The sequence below is a fragment of the Herpailurus yagouaroundi genome, unplaced genomic scaffold (assembly GCF_014898765.1).
Source record: "Herpailurus yagouaroundi ecotype Mexico unplaced genomic scaffold, PumYag 186, whole genome shotgun sequence".
Lineage (NCBI taxonomy): Eukaryota > Metazoa > Chordata > Mammalia > Carnivora > Felidae > Herpailurus > Herpailurus yagouaroundi.
This window is the reverse complement of record NW_024412417.1, coordinates 1,117,133-1,144,975: the sequence shown is the minus strand read 5'-3', so window position 1 is coordinate 1,144,975 and position 27,843 is coordinate 1,117,133. Positions and strand designations below refer to the sequence as shown.

Below are 27,843 nucleotides of genomic sequence, written 5' to 3'. Positions count from 1 at the left end.
ATTCATTATTGTATAAAAATGGTTTTCAGGTGACACAAATGTGTCATAACAAATACTTTTGAACAGTCACAGACATTATCTAATGATTTCCTAAAAGGCTATCAAGATGGAATATAAAGGTGATTCTGTATTGCTGCTTTTTTTCTGTTCGTGGAATAACCCCAACTTGGTATATGCGTTAGTCATTCTTGTTAGTCAGTATCCTGGCAGGAAAAGGTGGTGCACTCTGAAGTGTTTAACCAAAAAGAGTTTTGTGAGGGCACCATTTCCTGAGATTTAGGGAGGGTTAAGGGAACCTACAGGGGGATGGTGAGGTGTCTTGAGATTACCAACATCTGGAAGTTATTAGTATTTTTAGGACTAGGAAAGCAAAAGGGGAATGATTCCATTTTCAGAGCCTGATGAGATCTGGAGTCAGATTCTGAAAGAAAAAAATGTCCAACAGATGTGTAGCCATAGGGAAATGCACTGAGGGTAGTTGAAGGGGCATGAATAGCTCAGCTTCCCCTTCCTTCTGTTCTCTGTCGTTTACTCTTAGAGCTTTTTATTTGCTCAATCCAACTGGAAGTGAAACAGCAAGGGAGCCCCAATGATGCAGCCCATTGAGGTCAGCCTCCCAAGGTCCAGAGTAGAGGGGGGATAGAAAACACACTGTAACAAGGCAGATGGAAGCTAAACCATTTTTTATAACTTAGATTCCATCGTTATTGCTTTCTTTTCTCTTCAGTCATGACACTGTCTCCAATTTATTATCTGTGTGTTTCTTTTCACATTTACAGATTAGAATGATAGTTCATTCATTGAATGAGTCCAGATGAATCCTGCCCACTTATTCTAAGCTCTCTTCTTCAAGTACTTGAAAAATTTCTGGCTGAAGATGATCACACTAGTGCTAGATAGGGAGGGGATCCAAGAGTAGTGGCAGGGAGTTATGTTAGGAGGTCATTACCACTTTTCAGTGTTAAAGTTTGAAGCCTAATCTAAGACTAAAAGTGTAGAATGAAGATGAATCTTAGATGTATTCACGGTGTGGTCAGTGTGTTCACTAGTTGACTGGTTGAGAGAGAAAATGTGTTGAAGGGAACCTCCAGATTTGGAATTTGGATGCCAGGAAGTACCATTTACCTATATAAATAAAATAAAACTAGGCCACGTTTGCCTACCCTGGGAGCCAGAGGAGCAGTGATGAAAGGCTCAGTTTTAAAGATGGTGCCTGTGAGGTGCCCATGAAGACATCTAGATGCAGATGGTTAGCAGAAAATGTGATACACATTTCTTCAGCTCTGGAGAGGCCTCATCTGAAATTATAATTAGAGGAATCATCAGTATTTAGGTATTGATTAAAGACATTATTACGTCTTTATACAATATCCTCCATGTAGAAAAACCACAATATGCCTGGTGCTTGGTCAAATCAGTAGTTCTGTAAGCTGCTTCCTTAGGAAAACAGTAGTTCTATACATGTAGAAAAATTGGAATAGACAGGTTAGTCTCAAACTTTTGGAATATCATTCGGGGGTGAGGAGAATAGGAAGGAAGAAGCCTCAGCAAATAGAGAAAGAATAATCTGGTTTCTTTTCCAACTTGATATATGTTGTTGGTGTTTACTATTTTAAATGATGGCTGCTTTTCTTTGATCTGTTATTACAAGGCTAATGTATAGCCTCAGGGTCACAGGGTCACAAAGCTCCTGAGAGAAATGGGACTTAGGATTAGGAGTAGAGAACAAAAACATGCTCCCTCTAAAGCAATGTTGAGACTGTCATAATTGATCTTGTAACTGGTCATTTTTCTGTGTCTGCTCTGAATTTTAGGGAACTCAGAGTTAGGTGAACGGCACCCATACAGGCTATTGTAGAGTAGACGTAATCAGTATTAATTTTTCCACTGGCATGTTGTCTATCTTATTGTCTATTCTTTTCCCCCTAAACATCAGTGTTACCTCTTCTAATCCCATTTAATAGATTTTTGTGAGCAATATCATATACTGAATGAGGTGGAATATTTTTTTTAAATGAATCTAAATGTAATCATGTAATTTTGTTTCACAGGGAAGTTTTCTCATTCCCCAACAGTTTGGAATTGCAGGGTGGACCCATTTCAAATTCTAATTCACAGTATTTATCAAGTCAAAAAAACATGTTAAATTAACACAAATGAGTAACATATAAGAATCAGTGTGGAAGATCTTAACATAATGTTTACCGGATTAGTGTCTAATGATATTGCTACAGAAATACAGAGCTCATTATGTTTAATCAGTACAAGTACGGTCCCTGAAATCCATTTAAAGTACATTGTTTTAGGCAATCTTTGAACATTATGTGGGACATCATCTGTTATACACAGAAAGGATTGCTTTTAACCAGACTTTGCCTATGATTTTTCGTTTATTTAATAGTTCTTTTTAAAGCATAATCATACCACAGTTAAATAATAAAAGTTAAAAGTTACATGGAGTCTTCTGTTTCAACCCTTTACCCACAAACCCCAGTCATAAGACGTAAACATCCTTAATGATTTCTTGTGTAAATATGGAGAAGTTTTCTCTGCACATGGAAGCAGTGTGTTTTCACTTACTAATAGTTTACCTCTTCCTACCTGTTCACATGGGTCTGATTCTTCTGGTTCTTCTTTATGAGTGTATAATATTCAGTTATAATCATTTGTTCATTCAGTGTTTATAGAGTACCTACTCCATGCCAGGAACTGTTCTATATGTGGTTTAATAAGACACACATAGTTCGTGCCCTCATGGAGCCCAGAGTCCAGAAGGTTGACAGACAAACAAGTAAAATAAATATCTATTTTGGAAATGACTTTAGAGAAATTAAACAAGTTTTGCAAATATAATAGGAGAGGTCTCCTTTTTTAGGATGACTTGGAAAGACTGCTCTCTGAGGAGGTACCATTTGAGCTGAGACCTGGAGTATTGAAAGGAAGCAATGAGACATCAAGGGAAGGTCATAGTGTCTTCCCCACACTATTATATAGCACACCCCCCCCCCATGAAATATTATACCACAATTTATTTATCCATTCCATTCTCTAGTTAGAAGGTTTCCTTTCAATTTTTGTTTTGTTCCATTCGGTTTGCACATAAGTCTCCTGGTGCACGTGTGCAAGAATTTCTCTAAATAATATAACCACAAATAAATTTGCAGGGCCATAGAATATTTACATCTACTTTAATACATTCCACATTGTTTCCCAACATTTGTTTTCGCATCAGTATTGTGGAAGGGGGCCTGTTGCTCTACAGCTTTGCCAGTGCTTTAAAATGCTAAGTTTTGAGGGGAGCTCTTTCCTAAGTTTTATCAGTCTTGATGGGTGTGACTTGAAATAATCCTCTGTCAGTTTCCTGGAGACCTCTGATTCTTTGGTGTCTCCATTGTGTCTTTTGCTGGTCTCTTTTCTTGAACACTCCTTAACTGTTGGTGTTTCATTTTTCTCTTTTGTGTTCTCTCTTTCTCTCTCTCTTAACTTCTTAACTCCTTCTTGGTTCCTACTATCGTCCTCAAATAGCACAGGCCTTATAATTTTGTCAGTCTTGCTATCTCAGTGTTTATACCATCAGGGAGCATAAGATGGCAAAGATGTAGCTTATCTGCCTTGTGACCAGAGAGAAGCCAATTAAAGGTGAGGGAAAGCAGAAGGTCCATTGATGCATATAAGTAACACTCGGTCCCCTAGGATAAGTTAAGCCAGAGTTTGTACAATTGGTATAATTCATAGAATTAGGCAAAGGTATAACTAGGCAAATTTTATATGGATAAATTAAGCACAGTGTATATATATCAATACAGTTCGGGACATGTTCTCAGAAAGAAAGAGGAAAAACTAACATGGGTGTCTGTGCCAGACTTTGAGCTAGTCTCTTAAGAATACTGTTACTATGAATTGCAGGACAGGACAGGAGACTGAGAGGAACCCAGAAAGAAGTAGAAGACAGGTTTTATGGTAGAGAGAGGAGACAGCTCAGAGGACCTAACCCTGAGAGGATAAGATCCCAGAGGCTCATGGGATATTCATCAGTAATGATGTGTGGTAGCAGAGGGAAAGTTTTTGTTTAATTTTGTGGTTTCTTCTCAGTGAGTGTAGAGATCATAGATATTTTTGACAGGAATGTAACAAATCTGTTACCTAAAATCGTCATGTATTCTTCAGGGATTTTGGAAATATAATTATGTTATATAAAGAATTGTAACATATACAAATGTATATATTTTTTGTTCACTATCGCTGAACTGTTTTGTGCCATACTCTATGATAAGCACTTTTGTTGGGATATTTTATGGAGTCCTCACTACAATCCTTACATAGTGATACTATTTTCATTTCATAGGTGTACAAACTGAGACTTACAGAGGCCATGTGCTTTGTTCAAAACCATAACTTGTAGGTGTGTGATCCAGGCTTGAACCTGTATCCTCCTGACTCAAAAGCTGTGCCCATACCTACCATATATTATGTCCTGTCACATGATGACTTATTAAGTGCTCAATGAGCTGCCTGCACACTAAATACTAGAGAGGGATATAAGGAAATATAAAGAAGGATGACTGGGACATGATCGGCCAAGACATATTGGCATATGCAGGATAATGATGGAATGGGGCTGGTAGGAACTTTAGGAAATTTTGGGAAACACATTCTGTGGTCCATAAATCAGTTTAGATAATCTTCAGTTAGTATACATGTTTTTAAAGAGAACCGAGTTTGCAGAAGTAGATATGTTACGAACTTTTGGAGCTTATTGAATGCAAGGAAAAGAATTTTAAACCAGTTCAGGAAGTAAATGATAGCAATCATAGTGTCTTGAGCAGGAAAGTTAAAAAAAGGAAATGATATTTTAGGATAATTAATCTTTCAGTACTAAGTAGGATGGATCAAAATGGAAAGAATATGGAACCAGGGAAATGAATTAGGCAATTAGGAAAGTGTTGCAATATTCAAGTACAAGTAAAGGAGAGGCTGGTCTGGGGAGGTGACCTTGAAGATGGAAAGAGGACAGAAGAGCCTTTTTACAAACTCAGATTTAAATGTCTTGAAATGCTTTTTAACGTGTGTCTAAGTTCTGTTACTATCACTCCAAATCTCTACCCTTTGAGGTTTGGGTGACCTATCCAGGTGCACCTGTGGTACTCATATAATCTTTCATCAGAATGTCTGCCTGTTTCTGGGGTACCTGGGTGACTCGGTTGAGGGTCCGACTTCGGCTCAGGTCATGAGCTTGCAGTTCGGGAGTTCAAGCCCCACATTGGGTTTGCTGCTGTCAGCCTGTCAGCACAAAGCCTGCTTTGGATCCTCTGTCCCCACTTGCTCTGCCCCTCCCCTGCTTGTACTCTCCTCCCACCAAAAAAAAAAAGAATGCTTGTTTCTTTGACAACTTGACTATGAACTTGATGGCAAACACTGTGACATTTCTCTGTATCAAGGTGCCTAGCGTTCTACCCAAAAAACAGTGTGTACCAACCTCAAGTGGTATAACAATAGCAATCGTAACAACGACTACTGCAACATACATTATAACTTACAAAGTGATATCTACCTCTCAAAAGTATCATGAAATCATCGGCTTCTCCATCTTCCCAGCTACTGTCAGAATTGCCTTTACTTCCTAACTTCTCCACTTTATTCAAATTCCCTCTAATTAATTACGCACACAGTAGCCAGAATGATACTTTTCTAACTCAAGTCTGATTGTATCACTGGGATGTTTAGGACCCTTCTCTGCTTTCCATGTTATGCTCACACATATAAAATCCTGTAAGTTATTGCATGACTTGATCATGTAACTCTTTCCTAGACTTGCTTCCTCTTAGCCAAACTGGCTTTCTTGCAGTTCCTTGAAAATTCAAATCTCTTTCATGCTATTCCAGTTATCTGTTGCTGTGAAACAAGTAGTCCCAATGCTTAGTGGGTTAAAACAATAACAGCATTCATTTTACTTGCAAATCTGCTGGGCAAGGCTCAGCAAGGGTAGCCTGGGTGCTGGGCAAGCCTCAGCAAGGGTGCTTTCTGTAAGCACTACTTACAGGCTGGGAGCTAGAAGCGTGTGAATGCATATTATTCCCTTGTCTGGCAGTTGACTCTGGCTCATTGGCTAGGATTTCACATGCTGCTGTCAGAGGGAATCTACGTGTGGCGTCTGCATGTGGCCTGGGTTTCCATACAGTGTGAAGGCTGGGTTCCCAGGGTGACTTTCCTGAGAGAAAGCCAGGCAGAAAATTTTTCTAACATAGCCTCAAAAGTTGGGCAGCCTCTCTTCCTTTCATCATACTCTGTTAATCAAAAGCAAGTACTGAGACTAGCTCATAACCGTGGGGAGGGGAACTGAATCTCCTCCTTCTGGTGGGACAAGTGTCAAAGAATTTGTACACCTGTTTTAAATTTTTTTAATATTTATTATTTTTTTTCAACACTTATTTATTTTTGAGAGACCGAGAGAGAGCACAAGCAGGAAAGAAACAGAGAGAGGGAGACACAGAATCTGAAGCAGGCTCCAGGCTCCGAGCTGTCAGCACAGGGCTTGACATGGGGCTCGAACTCACAAACCGTTCAGATCATGACCTGAGCCAAAGTCAGACACGCAACCTACTGAGCCACCCGTGCGCCCCTGTATACCTGCGATAAACCCACCACCCATGCCTCTGGGCATATGCGCCTGCCCATCTCCTGCTTTAGTGTGAGCTTCCTTCTTTTTTCTCCTCTGCTTTTTCTTACATTTCAAGTTTCAGTTTAACTATCAGTTTCTGTGTCTTCTTATCTTCTAAATCTAAATTAGATCCTTCAGTTAGGTTTTCACAGCACTCTGTTCTCTTTAAAGCATTTGTTACAATCTGAAATGACATATGTATTTGGAGATAGCTGCTTTAATGTTAGTTTTCCAAACCATCAGTCTGAAAGCTCCAGGAGACTGAGGGCTACTTCTGTATTGTTCACTGTGGTGACCCTGACACCTAGCCAAGAACTTCTACATAATTGGTTTTCAGTAAATAGTTGTTGAATTAGTGCACCATGTAAGAGATTTTTTGCTCATTTGTTTTTTAAGTCCCTTCTTCCTTAGAATAATCTGGAATACTTCTTTTCCTTGAGAAACTTTACTTTCCACTCATTAATCCTAAAGCATATATATTTTTAAAACACAGATATCTCTCTTGGGAAAAAAAGAAACTTCTTAATGTCAAAAAGCATTTATTCTTTTAATTATTGTAATTATAATGTCAAACACTGCCAAATTTTATACTATGTCATTCCCTTAAAAAAAGTTTTGGGGCACCTGGGTGGCTCAGTCAGTCAAACATCCAGCTTTGGCTCAGGTCATGATCTCTCAGTTCATGAGTTCAAGCCACACATTTGGCTCTCTGCTGTCAGCACAGAGCCCGCTTAGGATCCTCTGCCCCCCTCTCTCTCTACCCTTCCCTTGCTTGCTCTCTCTCTTTCCTTCTTTCTCTCCCTCAAAAATAAATAAACATTTAAAAAATTTCACATGTACAAGAACTATATGCCCTCTGGGGCAAAGGAAGCTTTCGAGATTTTTAAGCACAAGATTTTCCCTGAAGATAGAAAGCTGATTGGTGAGTACTGAAAGTGGAATAAATGTGATTTTGTTGTTGTTTTTAAATATTCTTTCATTATTTAGTCTATTCTGGAAGCTTGTGAGGAGAATCTGTCCCTATTAAAATTGTCCTCCCTTACTGCAAATTAAGTGCAAAATTTGGTGCTTCCAAAATCTCAGTATACTAATTAATCAGTAAAATCAAACGTCTTTTTCTTACCATTTGGTGGTAATTAGAAAGAGATGGGAGCTCATTTCTCCTTTGCTTTCAGAGGGCTATTCTGTTTTGAAGGAAATAAAAGTTTTACCTTTAGGGGCACCTGGGTGACTCAGTCGGTTAAACTTCTGACTTTGGCTCAGATTATGATCTTGCAGTTCATGAGTTTGAGCCCTGCGCTGGGCTCTGTGATGACAGCTCGGAGCCTTCTTCGGATTCTGTGTATCCCTCTCTCTCTTTCTCCCCCACTTGCACTCGGTCTCTCTCTCTCTCTCTCTCTCTCTCTCTCTCTCTCTCAAAAATAAATAAAAATTTAAAAAAAGTTTTACTGTTAGAGAATTGTAATACTTTGCAGTCTTTTGAGAGCTCCTTAACTCTTCCTTTCACTTTACCAGCTGGAAACAAGGGATTCTGGACAGATAGGTGATAATTTCCTTCAGTTTTTATGTTTTGTTTTGTTTCGTTTTCAGCAAAATGGCCCAGCTGCCCACCCATGAGATTCTGCTGTGTGTAATAAGACAGCTGATTTCTGACCTAGAATGGCCTGTTTAATCTTACATGGCCATGTTAATCTTGCATCCTAAGGGCTAGTTTATCAGGCACTCACTCTTCTTGGCTTCTTAGCCATTGTCAAGAACAGGAGCCATTTTAGAATCACACTGAGACTTGTAGGCCTGAATGTCACCTCCTTGCTCTGTAGCCCTGCGCAAGTTGATTAACCCTTCTCAACCTGTTTCCTCATCTGTAAAATGAAGATAATAATACCAACCTCACAGGCTTGTCGTGATAATTATATGAGCTAATGTATTAAGGAGATTAACACAGTGCCAACGTAATAAATGTTAGCTCTTGGTGTGTTGTTTACACCAAATATCAGTACTTTCCTGAAGCCAATTTTCAAGGAGTAGAAACAATTCCACATTGATTTTTATCTCCAGGTGTGGGGATGGAAGTTGAATCTGAAAAGGCGAAGATAAAAACTGCCAAGTGCTTTTCCAGCATCGACCCAAACTGTCGCTTATTTTTTTACCTTTCTTTATATTTCCTAGAATTATTCTGAGGTATCTTACTAACCTTTGATGTGTATGCAATGAACTGAGATTTATTATTCACATTTGGGGCCCAGTTGTATATGTGTATTTGGGGTGAAGGAGGGAATGAACAATTGGGTAGTTAACCCAGTGTGCAGAAAACAGCAAAGCATCATGATCTGGTTTCAATTGTGATATCAATTAGGCAACAATACATGGGTTCTCCACTTATCTAGCCCTTGTAATTCCATTACTCAAACTTAGAAAATGTGCCAGAAAATATTGTGCCTATCATGTTGAATTAGATATATGAAGATAAAAAACAAACACTTCAACAATGTAGCGATCATGATAAGTGCAGTGAGGGACCTAAGATAGGATGCTTAAACAGGATGCTACCTGGTGTTGGTGATAGGAATAAAACATAAGAGACTTATAAATATGGAGAACTGGGTTACTGGAGGCGGGTGTGGGAGGGGAGATGAGCTAAATGGGTAAGGGGCATTAAGGAATCTACTGAAATCATTATTGCACTATATGCTAACTAATTTGGATGTAAATTAAAAAATAAATAAATAAAAGTAAAAGTAAAAAAAAAAGTCATGTCAGGGAAGGTTTCTTTGAAGAAGTCTGACTTGAACTACATTTTAAAGGATAGAGATAATTGTATTTTTGTATTTCGAACATGGGAAAAGTAAATGCAGTACCCCAAAGCAAGAGAGAATTTAGCCGGTTCTAAGAAGAGGAAAAAAAAAAGACTATATGCCTGGAATATCAAAAAGGAGTACAATGAAAAGAAGTTAAGGATTCAACAATGCATGGACTTGTAGGCCACAGTAAGAAATCTGAAGTTTACATTAAATCACTGGCAAACTGCTGAAGGATCATAATTCAGTGACTGATATTCCTTGAACTACATTTGAAAAGACAACCCATACCACTTTATACCCATTAGCGTCACTTTTATATAAAAAAAAAATACACACACACACACACACACACACACACAGAAAATTATAAGTGTTGGTGAGGAAGTAGAGAAATAGGACCCCTTCTGCATTACTGATGGGAATGTAAAATGCGAAGCATCTGAAGAAGAGTAAGGTGGTTCCTCAAAAAGTTATATGTAGATTTACCATAAAATCCAGCAATTCCAGGGACACCTACATGGCTCAGGCGATTGGGCGACTGATTCTTGATTTCAGCTCAGGTCATGATCTCACTGTCATGGGATCACATACACTGAGCTGAATGTGGAGGCTGCTTGGGAATCTCTCTTTTCTCCTCTCTCTCTACCCCCCCCACCCCTGCTTGTGTGCTCTCTCTCTCTCTCAAAATAAATAATAAATAAACAAATCCAGGAATTCCACTTCTTAATATATACCCCAAAAAACTGAAAGCGGGGATTCAAAAAGATATCTGTAGACCAATGTTTATAACAGACTTATTACAATAGCCAAAAGATGGAAACAACTCAAATGCTGGATCAATGGATAAACAAAATGAACACTGGGTGTTGTATGGAAACCAATTTGACAATAAATTTCATATTTAAAAAAATAATAAACATTTGAAAATTAAAAAAAAGTGCATATACATACAATATAATAGTATTCATCTTTAAAAATATTGCATACTACAAGTTGTAGCCAGATGAACCTTGAGAACATCCTAGATGAAATAAACCAGATGCGAAAGGATGCATACTGCGTGATTCCACCTTTATTAGTTACCTAGAATAGATTCATAGACAGAAAGTAGAATAGTGGTTACCAAGGGCTGGGAGAAGAGGCCAATTGGTGAGTTATTGTTTAATGCATATAGAATTTCAGTTTGGAATGATGAAACAGTTCTGGAGATGGATGGGGTGATGGGTACATAACAATGTGAATGTACTCAATGCTGCCGAATTATACACTTGAAAATGGTTAAAATGGTAAATGTGGGTTATGTGTTTTTATGAAAGAAAGAAAGGAAAGAAAAAAAGAAAGAAAAGGAAAGGAAAGAAAGAAAGAAAGAGAGAAAGAGAGAAAGAAAGAAAGAAAGAAAGAAAGAAAGAAAGAAAGAAAGAAAGAAAGAAAGAAAGAAAATACAACTCTCACTATTTGGATGAGGAGAGAGAGGTAGCAGTATGAAAACAGAGGCCACTTGAAGAATCGTGTAATTTTTGGTGGTAAATAATGGTGCCCTTGACAAAGAGGTGTCAGAAGAAATAAGAATTTGCGTTCAAGGTAAAATTGGAGCTAAGTTGTGATAGTGGGTTCGATACAGATGATGAGGAAAAAGCACAGTAAAGGGTAATTCTGTATTTTTGGTTTAAACAGCAGTGTGACAGCAGTCTGGGCATGAGGGCAAGGTCAGGGTTAGAGGGTTCAATTGGTCTTTCATCAGCACATGAATGGTATTTTAAGGATTAATTTTAGAAGAGATATCCAAGGAAAGTGTAGATACAGTTGACCAGCAACATCAAGGCTATAATAAGGAAAGTGCTGAGAAAGAATTAATGAAGAAAGGGAGGTCTCTGGCAAAGAGTTTCAGTGTTTTTTTGTTTTTTGTTTTTTTAACTGTAAAACTGAATGACCGTAAATGAAATATTCTAGCATGGAAATCAGAATATTAATTGGACTGGGCAGATTGGACTGTGGAAGACTATTTTGCATTGGCAATTAGAGAAGCCCTTGGAGTTAGGAGTGAGTGTTATACCCAGAACATATGCAACCATAATACGGTGTGTTTTCATGATGTAAAATGGGATGATTTGTTTGCATAAAAACTGCACTCAGTTACTGTAGTTTAGATATGTTTTCAGATGGTCTACCTTCTCATTTTGAAATGTGAATAGGTCTCCTAGGATTTCTCTGGATACAGAGAGGCAGCTGGGTCTCTTTCATGTCTAAGAGGCAGCCTAGAATTACAGAGAGAGCCAAGCATGGGTATCAGTCAGATCTCTGAATACTGATTATTCCTCTCAAATTGCTGAATCCTTGGGCAAGTTATTTAATCATTCTAGGGTGTTATTCTGTCATTTATAAAACAGAGATAATAGTGCTATACTCACAGACTTGTTATGAGGGATAAAGATAATTTGTATAAATTGTCTGGTACATAGTGGGCAGTAAAGGAATGGTTGCTGTTCTTATCAGTGTTGGGAGTGGGAGTCAAATTTCAATGTGACCAAAAAATCCATGGAGCAAAGTAATAAAAGGCACACTTTGTCACAGTCAGAATATAATATATAGATATTGATAAACTGTCTTCTCATCCCTTAGGGAGAGTAGATCACATTGGAGAGTATTTAAGGAAGTAGCTTCATTTTTAAGGATAGTTTCTATCAGATCAGTGATTTCCACACTTTTGATAGCATATTTCCATCAATCTACTTTTTTTTTTTAACATTTACCCTCTCTTATTTATAATTCTATTCCGGAACTGATGTACTAAACCTGAATATGTTATGAAATATACTCTGAAACATGCAGATGAGCTAAGGGTGTCATAAAATTTAAAAATATTTTTTGTTTTACTTATTAATTGTATTTACATTGTTTCATTCTTATGAAGACTATCATTATTATCTTGGACGATCATTATCATTATTATCTTGGACAATTCCATGACTGATTATGCCTCATTATTTTAAAAATATTGATTTATAATACTTTGAAATACAGCAATCTCAAGACACATTTAAAATTACCATGGCCAAAAAAGATACCTCACAAGGAAACGCACACGCAACTGAAAAGTCACATCATTATCTGGTTACAACTCATGAGCCACATTTTGTAATCAGACCCATCAATTATACAGAAGTTTTTTTAGTAAAATTCTGACAGTGAATCTCCCTCTTCCCTGATGTCTATCAGTTGTTCCTGAAAACTAATGAGGTGTTACATTTTCATATTTTTAACAAACGGGCTTACACCTCATTAAAATTATTCTATTTTAGCAGATTATTTTACAGGTGGAAAACTCTGTTGCTGGAATTTTAAAGTAGGAAATTAAGATAGAGATTTTGTTTTGTTTTAAGAGGGAGTATTAGTAGGTAAAGTATTTATATTTTTTTGAGCTCAAAGTCATGTTATAAGGGGAACATTTCTAAACACGCATCTTTAACATACTTTTTACATGGCATACCTTTCTTTCAAAACAGTCTTATATTGCTAAAACATCACTTTTATCTTAATGAGACAGATGACTCTCAATGTACCTATTGAGTAGCATACTACTTGCAGCTACTTCTCTTTACCTAAAAAGACAACACTATTGTCTTTTTGTAAAAGACATACATAATTAAGTTGGACAACTCTCTAAAATAGTTTTTCATAAGACAACGAGGAAACATATATGGTACAGAATATTTTCTTGGTCATTCCCCACCTTATCACAAGGTATTATACAATTTCTACTTTTAAGACGATATAATCCATAAATCTATTTCATCTGTCACAGAAAAAATAATGGTATGTTGTAATGTGCTAGGATCAAGCTAACTATTGAAAGTGAAACCATTAGCCCATCCACACTGTGGAACTCTACCTCCTCCCTCAGGACACCCAATGGAACATCGGTGACAAATGAATGTCCAAGTGAGGGAGTGAGGGCCCCAGTATCACTCTGAACATTAAATAAAAGTGAAGTTTATTTCTTGCAATTCTATAGGTAGGTGTGTCCACGCATGAATGTGTGGATCCGCATATTGTATAAAATGCTCTGGCATTTTGAGTCCATGGGACATTTCATACTCCTACTTTGAAGACCCTGAGATTAATCTCCTCATCAGTTTTTGGTATTGGTGAGATTGAATCTGCCCCCAGAAAATAAAGGTGAGTTGAGTTGATCATCTACCTGACTCAGGCTCAAGTACATGCCTTTTAGATAATTCACAGAATGCACTTGCCCGACACTTGATCCAACTAGTGTAAAGAAGCACAGATTTGAGGAGAATTTTACGCTATTTAGATTTGTGAGGTGATTTTGATATAAAGTAGAATCATGTTAATGATTACTGTAAGTACTTTTTTGGTAATTATTTCTGTCCGCCTAAGAAACTGGGGATGGTAAGGTGATATAATGCCTTGCTGTTGTTCATTGTTGGTTCAGTTTTGTCTTTTTGAGTATTTTTGGTCTTGTTTTGTCAGTGTGTATGTGTGTGTGCATGCACATTATATATCCATCTTTAAAAATGTAAAACACACTTAGGAAAAACCATGAAAGACACATAAGGAGACGGGTATATCATAGTACTCCAGCTTTTCGGTAAAATGGCTAGGATATGATGGGAATCCCAATTAAAAACTACTGTTAGTTTTGTTTGTGTTTTTTGTTTGTTTTTAGTTTGGTGGGTTTTTTGTTTTCGTTTTTATTTGTTTGTTTGATTACTGCAGCTCAGCCATTACTATTTGAGGGGATTTGTTTCCATAGCTACTAAGTAGGAAGTGTAGTTCATTCACTCTTAGGTGGAATGGAAAATCTCTCCCTAACCTTTATATCCTAAGTTTTTCATTTCTGTCATATATTAGAGAATTTCATGTTACGGTGAAATATATGGTTATCATGATCATTATAATTTTACTAATGGCCCAGCTGTTTTCCATCTCCTTGTCCAAGTGACAGTTGTCCCTTGATTGCTAAGATGTTCAATGGCGTAACTTTTGGTCCTTCCACTGTTTGATTTCCATTTAAGAAGCCATTTAAATAGACAGTAAAATTCTAAAGGAATTGAATTCTATATGTGCAATTTCATACACTGATTCATTCTTGGTAAGGAAGAGATGATGATTTAGAACCCATTTAGATTTTTGAATGAACAGAAAGGCTAATTTCTGCCTCATTAACTTATCCTATGAATTTTCAATTCGACCAATTCTGAATGACTACTCCCACATCAGTTTAGGTTTTTGGTTAATAGGTAGTTATAATTCATATTTATAGCCACTTTTCACACTAGAAAATTTCGCCCCTAAATTCTGCCCATCTTTATAACTGTTAAATATATGCTATTTTAGAGGAAAATGTCCTTAAGCCTTTGTTAACTCTGTGGATCATACCACAAAATAGGGGATGACGCTTTTTAGTTTATTTTAGTTAATAACAGAATTTAACAGATATGTTTAGAAGCCTCATACTGGAAAACATGAAATAATTTAAAATATTGAAAATTTAATTATTAAAAAATCATTCCTTCAGTTCGTTTTATTTAAAAAGTCAGTTAATTACGGGGCGCCTGGGTGGCGCAGTCGTTAAGCTTCCGACTTCAGCCAGGTCACGATCTCGCGGTCCGTGAGTTCGAGCCCCGCGTCAGGCTCTGGGCTGATGGCTCAGAGCCTGGAGCCTGTTTCCGATTCTGTGTCTCCCTCTCTCTCTGCCCCCCCCCCCCCATTCATGCTCTGTCTCTCTCTGTCCCCCAAAAAATTAATAAAAACGTTGAAAAAAAATTTTTTAAAAAAATAAATAAAAAATAAAAAGTCAGTTAATTTTATCAGGACAGATGTTAACTATTGCATATTTAAATATTTTTGTTAGTAAATATGTTAAAATTTAACATGAATTCAATAATGTAAAAAATTCACATCCCAAAATGATAAAAAAATATATATAATTATATAAACTGAAGTGACTATTATTAAATAAATACCATAAAATACTTTAAATACTGTAAATAAAATATTCTCACCTTTGCCCTTTTCCTACCTTACTGAGTTCCATAATTTTGATCACTGGGTACATGGACCTTGCATTTGACCATCCCACAAATTAGCTGACATGAGCTATACCAAAAAAACTGGCTCAATCATAAATAGATGTTGTGGTCTAGCAAAGTGATTTTTCAAATTAAATAAAATTTAAACCCTACCTCCTGTTTCTTTACCTCCAATAATTTCTGTAAATTCTAAGATAGATCCCTTCCTGCCCTAATAAATTCATTAGGTTAATCATTTTAAAAAATTTTGGAAGGATATCTAAGCATCATTTCTTTTTAAAATTTTTTTTCAACGTTTATTTATTTTTGGGACAGAGAGAGACAGAGCATGAACGGGGGAGGGGCAGAGAGAGAGGGAGACACAGAATCGGAAACAGGCTCCAGGCTCTGAGCCATCAGCCCAGAGCGTGACGCGGGGCTCAAACTCACGGACCGCGAGATCGTGACCTGGCTGAAGTCGGACGCTTAACCGACTGCGCCACCCAGGCGCCCCTCTAAGCATCATTTCAAGACGTTCTCTCTATATGTCGGGTCCTGCCAGTGATGGAATTTTAATATGGTTCTTGCATTTGTGATTCACCTGAGTAAATGAATAGGAGCATCTTAATTGTATATTAAGGCATCGATAACTTCATTAACTTTAACAACTGGATGAAAATTTACTTCTCATGATTTTAGTACTGGTCTGAAATAAAAATATATACTCTAAAAATCCTCTGTTTAGGCATGCCTGGGTGACTCAGTTGGTTAAGCGTCTGACTCTTAGTTTTAGCTCAGGTCATGAACTCATGGTTCATGAGTTCAGGTCCCGCACTGGGCTCCATGCTGGAAGTGAGGGGCCTACCTAGGATTCTCTCTCTCCCCCTTTTCCTGTGCCCCTCCTCTGCTCTCTCTGTCTCTCAAAATAAATAAACTTAAAATAAATTTAAAAGTAATATATTAAAAAAAATATATAAATAAATAAATAAATAAATAAATAAATAAATATCCTCTTTATATTTGCCATTAGTCATGAGAACTGCTAAGGTCTCCTTTTTGTTGTTGGTTATCATCTTTAATGATACCACACTGATATGTGGGTACTGACAGTGGAGTTGATTAATACAGGTATTCCCAGTATGGTTACATGGAATATTAGTGACAAAGATATTCTTTCTTAATGGATTTAATAAACTTTATGGGCCTGCTACTCCTATTTATACAACAGTCTGGTAAAGACAATATCTTTTGGCCCAGAATTTCATATTTAAATGTTTACCTTTTTTTGCTTGATAAGTCTCTTGCTCTACAGAGAACAGCACTCTTCTGGTTGCTCCTCCATTTGAATAATTACTAAGTGCAGGAAATTGGTTGTGTCTCCAAGATAGCAAGATAATTTGAATATGTTAGTAACAGAGGGAAGGTATTCAAGGTTAGACTTTTTGCTGCATTTGAGGTTCTGTGGTTATTTGTTCTGGTGATAATGACACAGGCTAACGCTCAGACAGTAAAAGAAGTCAGATTTTGCCTTCAAAGAAACTTGTTTCTTGATGGTTTTCCAGTGCTCTCAAATGCACGTGTCAATCCACTAAGCAAAAGAAAACAAACTAAAAGCAAATTGTCTTTCCTCACAACTCTGACTACTTACATCTCACCTGCGTTTCTGTCTTGCCTCATTCCAAGGATGAATCTTTTTTTTTTTTAATTTTTTTTCAACGTTTATTTATTTTTGGGACAGAGAGAGACAGAGCATGAAAGGGGGAGGGGCAGAGAGAGAGGAAGACACAGAATCGGAAACAGGCTCCAGGCTCTGAGCCATCAGCCCAGAGCCCGACGCGGGGCTCGAACTCACGGACCGCGAGATCGTGACCTGGCTGAAGTCGGACGCTTAACCGACTGCGCCACCCAGGCGCCCCAACCAAGGATGAATCTTAACCTGAGCGGGAGCAATTTCAAGAACTCAGAGCAATTAGTAAGCATAAAATAATAATGTGATGGACTGAACAAGAGATATGCTGCTGGCTTTATGTATTATCAATCCTCACATCAAACCTCAAATTCAGCATCATTTCCCCCAAATGCATACATTAGGAAATTATTCCTTAACTCTCCATTATGTGCATTTGAGAGCACTGAAAAAAATATCAAGAGATAAGCCATCTCAGGAGGCAAATGTATTTCCTATCATCCGGGAGAAATATTTTAAAACAACATCTAAAACCAGGATATAGTCCATGAGGATGGAGTCTGTGTGTATAGTTTTTAAGGGATAGTATGTAACTTAAGATATTACTTTGCATATTTAACTTTCTATCAAATAAAATATTGTAAGTTTGTAATTTAGTAGGAAAAAAAAGAGAAAGGTTTTCCTGTATGTCACTTATGTCAAACTTCAATTGTTAAAATTTCCTGCTTATTACTCTAGAATGAGCACCACACCTAGAATGATGCAGTGCTAAGGCTACCACCTTGCTCTATTTATATGAACAAAAGGGTTTTGTTCTATAGAAATAGGATAAGGTTACTTATACCAGAGGATCCTGTATTCTATGATGATTATGGACCAGTGTTTGAATCTGATCCTCACTGTTTGTACCTGATCTTCATTCACTGGTAATTTAAGAGTCAGTGTTTACAAAGCACTATAGATTTTGGCCATCATGGTTTCTACCACTGATGCTGACTGCATGGTCCACCTTGTATTTGGTCAGTTTCATATCACCATGTTGCCCAACTTCGTCTCCTCCAAGGAGCATTAGCATCTTACTTGGTACAGATTTTTTTCTCTATCATACCAAACATGATCAGATCCTCAGAATTCTGTGGACAGCTTAAAGGAAATAGTATCAGACCAAACCTAACTCAAGAGACTGTACTCTGCGTGATTAAAAGATTATTTAAGCAAGTATTTGTTTTCACGTGCAGTTTCCATATTGAGTATTATGAACATAAAGAAACACTGTGAATCAAATTAATACTGTAAGTCATTGTAGGTATAATTACTTGCTTTTTATATCCACCTAGAGTAAAATTGTCCACAGCAGTTTTAATAAGAAATGCTATTAAAGGCTTGCTGGTTTCATACTCTAACATGACACCAATATGCTTGATTTTCCACTGTTTTGTGGAAGGATGGATTGCAGGTTTCCATTGAGAATTATTCCTGGTCAATTAAAAAAAATTTTTAATGCTTCTATTATTTTTGAGAGAGAGAGAGAGAGAGAGACATGGCATGAGTGGGGGAGGGGCAGAGAGAGAGGGAGATACAGAGTCTGAAGCAGGCTCCAGGCTCTGAGCTGTCAGCACAGAGGCCAACTCAGGGCTTGAACCCATGAACAATGAAATCATGACCTGAGCCAAAGTCAAACGCTTAACCCGCTGAGCCACCCAGGCACCCCCTGGTCAATTCTTGATGATGTCAGAGAAGATTTCTTTATTAACAAATGACAATGATACGTGTATATTGCTGTTAATGATGGTAAACTCAATGACATTGAGTTATCAAACAAAAAAAAATAAATAAACTTTGACTATAAAATGGTGGGTCCCATAGATTTTCTGATATCTTATAATTAAAAAGAATTATTCACTTCTCAGTCATTTAGAAAAACTTGACTTTCATGATAAATGACATAATATAAAAGAATTTGAAGAAAAGTCACAATTTTTATTATTCTAACTCATTTGTTTGAGAGGGTAAGGCATAAATCAATATGTATTTTTATAACACGATATTTTTCTCATTATCCATTTCAAATTTATATATTTTTATAGTTTTTCTATTTCTATATAAATCATAGGGTTTATTATTAACAGTTTTCTTTTTGCTATCACCATAAACGTGGTTGTCAGTAGCTTAGCACCCATGAGTAACCTAGCAACAAGTCAGCTTTCTAGCAAGTAAGAAATAAATGCAAACAAAGTATTATGGAAAAAAGCAGTTCAGTTTCAGAATATTAGTGCATGTATACTGTTAACAATCAAGATGAAATCTTCTAATTTGGGGGAAATTGCGTGACAATAGGTATTGAGTTTTCTAGTAAATAATACAATGCCAGTGAAATCTTGTCTCCTTCATTCAGAAAAAAAAAAAAAAATGGAATCTATTTCAGACTGCAACACTGTTGACTAGGTAACTGAATATATGTGTCTTCCCTGGAAGCCTATTCATTACAGATTAGATGAGAGGAGTGTCTTGGCATGTTTTCACTATGTGGTAGATGAGTTTACTAGATGGAGTTTCAACAATAAACCTTCCTGACAGTGATGTATTGTTAATCTGTTAAATAGGTTTAGAATAAATGTTTTATTTTATTTTATTTTGAAAGGGTTGTGCTTATAGTACTGAACTTTTGGAGGGATCTTTTTCTTGGAAATACTGTAAAACATTCCACCTTGTGTTTTACATGCTGAGACTTTGGTATATTTAATATCAGTTTCTTTTGGTGAAATTTAACTTATATAATTACTGTTTATTTTCATTGAGAAAATAGCTCTTCTGTGTTTAGTTGTCAGGTCATAAAGGAAGTATATCAGGTATTGGAGAAAAGCTGTAGCTTTATAGGATCATCATTTGCATGATGAATAGACCCAGGTAGGGAAGGAAATACATACTGGTGAATACTTTCCATTAAATAGCACAGCTTCTGTTCTGTGCCACAGGCAGAATTACTTGGTCTTTCTCAATCTGACGGGCAATTCACTGCACTTCAAGAAATCTTAGTGCCCCATGGAAGATTTAGGTAAGGGACAGAAGGATAGGATATGAGCTGAACATACGATTGTGCATTTAAAATGAATGCATAGAATTGTATCCCTCAAGTTTTAGGTTATTTTTAAAATATAACCTTAAATGACTGAATTGTTTGTTACTATAATCACGATTGGGATATGAGCTCAACTCTGACATCTTTCCCTCAGTAGCCACACAAATCTCTCTTCTTTGGGGAAGAGGAGAATAAAAATCATGAGATCCTTAAAGAGAGGGCCAAACCAGATGGTCTGACTTAATCTATATGTGAGACCTTTGGTCACTTACATTATTTGGATTGGAGTGAGTCACCTTAAATAAAGGAAAGAATATTCTTTACATGAGAAACATTTACCTACCCTTGAAGACATCTGACTACATTGAATAGATCAATTGCATGAATTTATATCCAAAATGTCTTGACAGAATAATATGGTCTATATTGATGATGCTACTCATGATGGCTGTAGTCCTTGGTCAGTTGTTCAGAAAAGTGACGTTTTAGACGTGACATATGCACATTAACTTCCCCTTCCAGCATAGATGTTCACTGGGGTCATGTTGTTGAAAAAATATCATCCTTTATTTTGGGAAGTTGAATTCCTAGAGGGCAGAGGTGATCTTATTTTTTATCCAGTGTGTAGTATAGTTCCTTATAAGCAATAAGCTTTAAACAGATGATTATTTTTTTGTAGATGTGTTACAAAGACCCATTACAGTCACTGAAAGTATATTAAAACAAACTACAAAATATGTGTTAGAAAGTGATGAAACACTTAAATAATATATGCCCTTGTAGAGGAAATAAAGCTTAAGGATCCACTAGGGACATAACTTAATCACCATAAAATATTGTTACATTGTGAAGTTGATCTAAAAGGAACTGTACTTGTTGTTGCAGGTTTGGTTACAAAAGTACGGCTACCTTCCACCAACTGACCCCAGAATGTCGGTGCTGCGCTCTGCGGAGACCATGCAGGCCGCCTTAGCTGCCATGCAGCAGTTCTATGGCATTAACATGACAGGAAAAGTGGACAGAAACACAATTGAGTAAGTAATGGCATCCACACTCTCACTTTTTTTTGGTCCTTGAGCCAAACTAAGTAGTCGGATAAAGTTTAAGTGAATTCCACCAACCACAAGTGTAGCAATTTGTCTCATGTCTCTTTTCCTTGGAATTTGAACTGTGTTAACTCTACTCCCCTATGATGTCAGGTTTGTCAAAGCCCAATTTACTCGCCTGACTTTTGCAGCACAGTTTCAAAATAGGGGGGAAGAAAGTAAAAAAAAACAATGAGAGTCAAAGTCAATGTACAGTTGAAGCCATTACAAGAGCTACAGGCACTGTTGTGTTGGAACTGGCTTGTGCTGTTGTTATTGTACACATCTCTTCCCTGTTAAGTAACATCATCTCAGTAGCTTGAAATTGACCAAAGTAGAAATATTGACACTAAGGAAAATGGGAAACAATACAAATAAGGGCTTTTTTTGGAGGAAGAGGGGTAAGGGTGTCAGAGAACCAGTTAACAGTTTATTAGCTTCCTATCAGTGGCAATTCTCTCTACATGAGTTAAATCAAGGAGAGGTTTACTGCAAGTCTTTTCCTTCAGTTTTTTACTAGCAAATGGCTTGTTTTTAACTCCTTAATGGGATTTGTTATTTTATTGACTGAGTCATCAGTCATTTGTTAATTTATTTATCCAACCAATAACTCATTAGTGGGCATTTCATAGGTGAAAGAGGCATATAGAGATTCAGAAGACAGACTCTCTTGTTCAGAGGAACTTCAAGTTAACTGTGTAGCTAGACATAACCACAGATTATCTTACCACAGGTACACTGTAAGTTCTGTAACATTATGAAACAGCATTATTGTTTTTTGGACAGCAAAGGAGGAAGTGATTAATTCTTTCAGTGCAGGGAAGAATCATTTGTGTTTATTGAGTCCTTGATACTCACAAAGTAAATCTACTTCATCATTTAATATGATCATCATACATCAGCCCTCCACAGTAGGGAAGACAAGGATACATTTTTTTTCTCTGTCTACTTTTTCAAATAAGGAAACAGAAAGTCAAAGGCTAGGTGAAATCCAGAGTAGTTACAGAATCCAGACCTTTTAATGTTTGGTTGGAGGGCTTTCTACTATTCCATGCTGTGGACCTTGAGAAATGACACATTTATTTTTCTTTTTAAACCTTAAATACCTGAAATGTCTGTGCTCAGGTATGTATAATTTTCACATATTAAACTAATTAAATATATGATTTAAAAATTATTTTGGCCTTCTAATACTTACATCATTATATTAGTCATACTATTTCTATTTCATCAAGACCGGGAAAGCACATAATAAAAGGCTTGAAGATGAAATGTCAAAGCAGTTTGGAAAAATAAATGTATTACCTCTGCTAGCATTTTAAGAGATACATAAATATTAACTTTGGTATACATCTGGGAAAATAGAACCAAGAATTAATGTTGTGCATTCTGTAAGAATGAGAATCTTGTTATCAATATTGGGAATAGACTTGGATATTTTGAACCTGCTGCCCTCTGTTCATTGCAATTCTCCCTTAATAGTGTCCTAAATAAATACAGATTTAAATTAATTTTAATTAAAGTTGTAAATTAATTTTAAATATAGCCTATTATATTAATAAGCAAAACCAGCAAATCCTGCATTTTATTGCTGTGTATAGTAGAGAATTCCATTTAAATTATACTTTTAATCCCAACATTTTACAAAGTGCCCTGGACAGCTTTTTTGCTCCCTCACGCAGGGCTGTTGTCTTCGGATCCACTTTCCTGGAATGGATGACACAGTTTTTAAAAACACAATAAATTGATGGGGCACCTGGGTGGTTCAGTCATTTAAGCCTCAGACTCTTGGTTTCACTCAGGTCATGATCTCACTGTTGTGAGATGGATCACCTCTTGGGTCCATGCTGGGCCTGGGGCCTGCTTGGGATTCTCTCTGCCCCTCTCCTGCTAGCATGTGTATGTACTCTTGTCTCTCGCAAAATAAATAAACTTTAAAAAAATAACAATAAATTGAGAACTTGGGAAACAAACTCCTTTGATTCTGCTTACTACTAGATATTAAAATTCAGAAAGTAGGAGCACCTGGGTGGCTCTATCAGTTAAGCGTCTGACTCTTGATTTCTGTTCAGGTCGTGATCTTGTGGTTCGTGGGTGTGAGCCCCGCATCGGGCTCTGTGCTGACAGCCCAGAGCCTGGAGCCTGCTTCGGATTCTCTGTCTTCCTCTCTCTCTCTGCCCCTCCCTGCTCACATTCTGTCTCACTCTGTCTCTCAAAAATAATAAACGTTAAAATTTTTTTTTAATAAGATAAAACAAAATTCAGAAAACAGAGTTCCGCGGAAGGTGGCATCTGTGTTTCCTGTGAGTTTTGAGAGCTCCTGCTGGTCATTGGAAGGACTCACGATAGATAGGTTTGATTTCCTAAATCAAACCTGAGATAGCTGGGAAAAAAGTCTTTGTCAGGAGATGATGGAAGAAGAATGTGTGCAGGATTTATTTTGGCCCCTTATGTTAAAAGGATCTGAACAGTTTTCAGTTGATCTTTGGCAGGACAACGCAAAATGCAAGGGTGGAGAGAAGGACAGTGGTCTTTTTCTGCCACACAGTGGCTTAAATTCCAGACCAGGAGAAATAATTGTGTCAATGTGTAGGAGTTACAGTAGCATTTCTGTGAATTATAGCATTGTAGAGAAAAGATCAACTCTATAGGTAACCCTTAACTTAAACACAACCGGTGTTTTGGTCTGTTTTCTTTAACCAAACTTTGTTCTAATTTAGTTTTTTCTTCTTTTTTTTTGAATCGGAACTGCATCTTTTCCTTTACATAGAGTGTTATTCCTAGGTGAGTCCACTAAAGCCTCGTTAAACCCTCATCATCGTCCCTTCCTAGACTGCCATGCTTCTTTTGTCCTTTATGGCACTTTCATTGTCACTCAGACTAGAAACCCTGTGGCTTCATTGGCCTCCTGGCTGGTTTTGTTCCACTGATGTATCTCCACTCGTGACATGTTGTTGCTCAGGGTACTCAGCTCAAATAATGTACTATTTTTGTAAGTATAAACCCTATAATCATGCTACTTAAGCAATTGTCTGTGCTTCTGTAATCTCAAATGAATGTGTAATAACAATCCATGCTGAAATTGTACTCTGTTATTTTACATGGTCAAATTATAAAGTATGAATTTTTATCTAAACCTTATTACGTAAAATATGGACTACAATTATAGACCTAAAATTACTCCTCAGTATTAAAATAATGTCTTAGGATTCATTTTCAGATGCTATAAACTTTTATCTAATTTTAGGCTCTTGTCAAGATCAATTGTTTTAAATTAAATAATTATGTCCTCCTTTGTCAGACATCATTTGGTGTATTCAATCTAGAATTCATGGTTAATTAAAAGTAAAGATACAATTGTGGTAATCCCTATATTATGTTGAAGGAATTAACCATTTTTAAGCAACAGATTTAAGTATTACCTAAATGGCATATTGCTTTTATGTTAGTTGTCATTGGTGTTGGAGAGATAGTAATGAATACTTATTCCCCCACCCCAAAATGAGCTCATAATCATATGTTGCAATGGTTCTTTTAAATTTTGGGTTGCTTAGCTAATTTTTGTAAGCAAACTCACTTAAATTCCTTAATAAGTGAAGCAATTTATGTTATGCGTAAAAAAAGATTATATTAAGCAAGGAAAGAAAAAGCTAGCAAGGCAATAATGAAAATGAGTCTAATGTGTTTTTACAATATTAATGGTAGGTTTTTTTAAATTTTAATTCATCTTTATGTGTGCACAGTATCATCATGCATTGAAGTATGCTTAATGAAGTATGATTTTAAGGTGATCTTTTTTATTTCTCTCCACATATATGCATACACATATATACACACATATATGAACACACACACACATATATATACATATATACATGAATACATAAATATTAGATGATCTGAGTAATTCTAATTTATTTAAATCATGCAAAGAAAGGCATCTTAATTAAAATGAATTTAAGACTGAATATGTAGCTTTTTTCAAATAATTTTTATGAAACTACAGTGGTATTTGAATTCTCCTAATTTGAGAATTGAAATGTTTATTTAGATATGTCAAGAAACATAAGCTTTGGAGCTTAATTTCTATTTTCTTTATTTCTGAATATAACAATGGTACTCAATCAGTATAACTTTATAAGATGGACCAATCCCTTTTTTGGTAACTCCCTAAGGATAGTTGGTAGCTAAATCAGCATACCTACATTTTGAACCCTAAGTTAATTTACTTTTAAAAAAATCTTAACAATTCCTGGACTTGGTTGTATGAGGACAAACAAAATCTAAGGAATTTTAAAGTAATAAAAATAAGGGGCGTCTGGGTGTCTCAGTCTGATTAAGTGCCTGACTTTGGCTCAGGTCATGATCTCAGTTCTGAGTTCAAGCCCTGCGTCGGGCTCTGTGCTGACAGCTCAGAGCCTGGAACCTGTTTTGGAGTCTGTGTCTCCCTTGCTCTCTGCCCCTTCCCTGTTCACTCTCTGTCGCTCTCTCTCAAAAATAAATAAGCATTAAAAACACTTTTTTTAAATAAATAAACTAATAAAAATAAGCGTATTTAAAAATATGTAAAATGATCTTTTGAGGACAACCATAAATAGTAGATACTACTCTTACCTTTCATTCGAACATGGAAAAGCCTGGAACCGAAAACTGTTAACTATATGATGCGGATGAACCTTGTTCTTACATTACTAATTCGTAAGTCACAAAATATAATTTTGTGAGTGGCTTCTCTTCTCATGGTAAGAGTAAATATGTGTGCACAGTCACTGTGTGGTACAAATCCCTACTCCAAGGGACACCATTCCAATTGTATGTATTTTATTGAAGTGCCATCTTCCTGCAGCCCCACTACAGGGCCACAAGTTGTGTGGATTAAACTTGAAGGCATCATTTAGAGTCATGTGGGTGGCCCTATATATTCAAGTCATGTGGGTGACTTGAATACCCAACTCATTGAAAAAAAATTACTGAAACCAGTGAAGCAGTGAACACTGTCTCATATATAGTGACTCTTATTACTGCAAATTTGTTTAGAAGTTTGTGGCTACTTTATTTTCATAAAATAAAGTATCTGTTGGTATCTGTATTATCAAAACACCAGGATATCCCTGTTTTGAATAACAAAGTATGTTAACACATAGGTTAAGGTGAACTGAAACATGTTATCAGTTGACTGCTACTGCTGTTGCTTCTACAAGTACAGCCACTTCCTGATATTTGTAAAATAATAATTATTATAAGTTAATAATCATAGCAGTTACTATTTGCCAGGCACTGTTCTAAGTGTTTTACATGATTTAACTAATTTAATCCTCACATTTACTCAATAATATTATCACTTCCAGTTTGTAGATGATGAAGTGGAGAAATAGAAACAGTAGTCTGACCAATGTCATGGGGCAGGTGAGTTGGTGGAGGTAAGGTAGGAACTGTAGCAGTCTAGCTCTAGGATCTCTGCTCCTCACTTTTACAATATAGCTTCTTTTCTTTTCTTTTCTTTTCTTTTCTTTTCTTTTCTTTTCTTTTCTTGTCTTTTCTTGTCTTTTCTTTTTTTTTTCTTTTCTTTTCTTTTCTTTTTTTCTCTTTTTTCTTTTCTTTCTTTTCTTTCTTTCTTTCTTTCTTTCTTTCTTTCTTTCTTTCTTTCTTTCTTTCTTTCAGAGAGAGAGACAGCAAGCAGGGGAGAGGGGCAGAGGGAAAGAGAGAGAAGACAGTCTTAAGCAGGCCCCATGCCCAGCTGCAGAGCCCGACACAGGGCTCATTCCCACGACCCTGGGATCATGACCTGACCTGAAATCAAGAGTCAGGTGCTCAACCCACTGAACCATCCAGGCGCCCCTATAACTCCTTTCAAGAGCACTGATTTTAGATATTTTTTCCTTTTTAAGTTAAGCTAATTTAAATAAAGCCATTAATGACCTATGCAACTAATTGAAAAATGTTCTCGGTTCTAAACAATTAAATCAATACTGAAAATCAATATTATATTTATGAAAACTGAGGAGGTACTATTATTTACACCTTGTAAGTGCCAAATAACTTTCTTGTGGCTCCCTCTCTCCCCCAGTACCCATTCTCATGTCTTTGCTTTGGAATACCAACTTAAAATTTTTAGCAAATGAGTCAGTAATGAAGCACATGTGTATGAGCTGTGTGTTGACACACAGAAAAAATAAGTATGTTTTAGCAATGGCACTTTCACCAAAAAAAGCACTGTTTGAAAATAGCGTGCACGTGTGTTTGCATACACATAGGCTCTCTTCAACCCATGTTTCTTTCTTGTGATATAGCTGTTACCTTACGTGAAACTATCAATCCAATCCGTTCTACTTGTACGTTTAGAGTTTTGCATTCTCATGTTATTATGGGGTTTATCAAATTCATATATGAATGCATCTAACACTTGGTACATGATATATAGAATTAAATCCCAGTGCCAGTCTCGACCTGAATAACAATATTAACATGCCAATTTTACCATTAGTATTAGACATTTAATTT

At 36.5% G+C, this 27,843-nt stretch overlaps 1 protein-coding gene across 3 annotated transcripts in view; it reads left to right on the top strand.

The window, feature by feature from the left end:
- Positions 1–27,843, top strand: part of MMP16 (matrix metallopeptidase 16) — a 311,611-nt gene that overhangs the window by 121,340 nt on the left and 162,428 nt on the right. For all 3 annotated transcript variants that reach the window (XM_040493926.1, XM_040493925.1, XM_040493923.1), the window contains exon 2: positions 21,143–21,291. In XM_040493926.1, the coding sequence (XP_040349860.1) occupies positions 21,143–21,291 (149 nt within the window). The remainder of the gene's footprint in view (positions 1–21,142; positions 21,292–27,843) is intronic.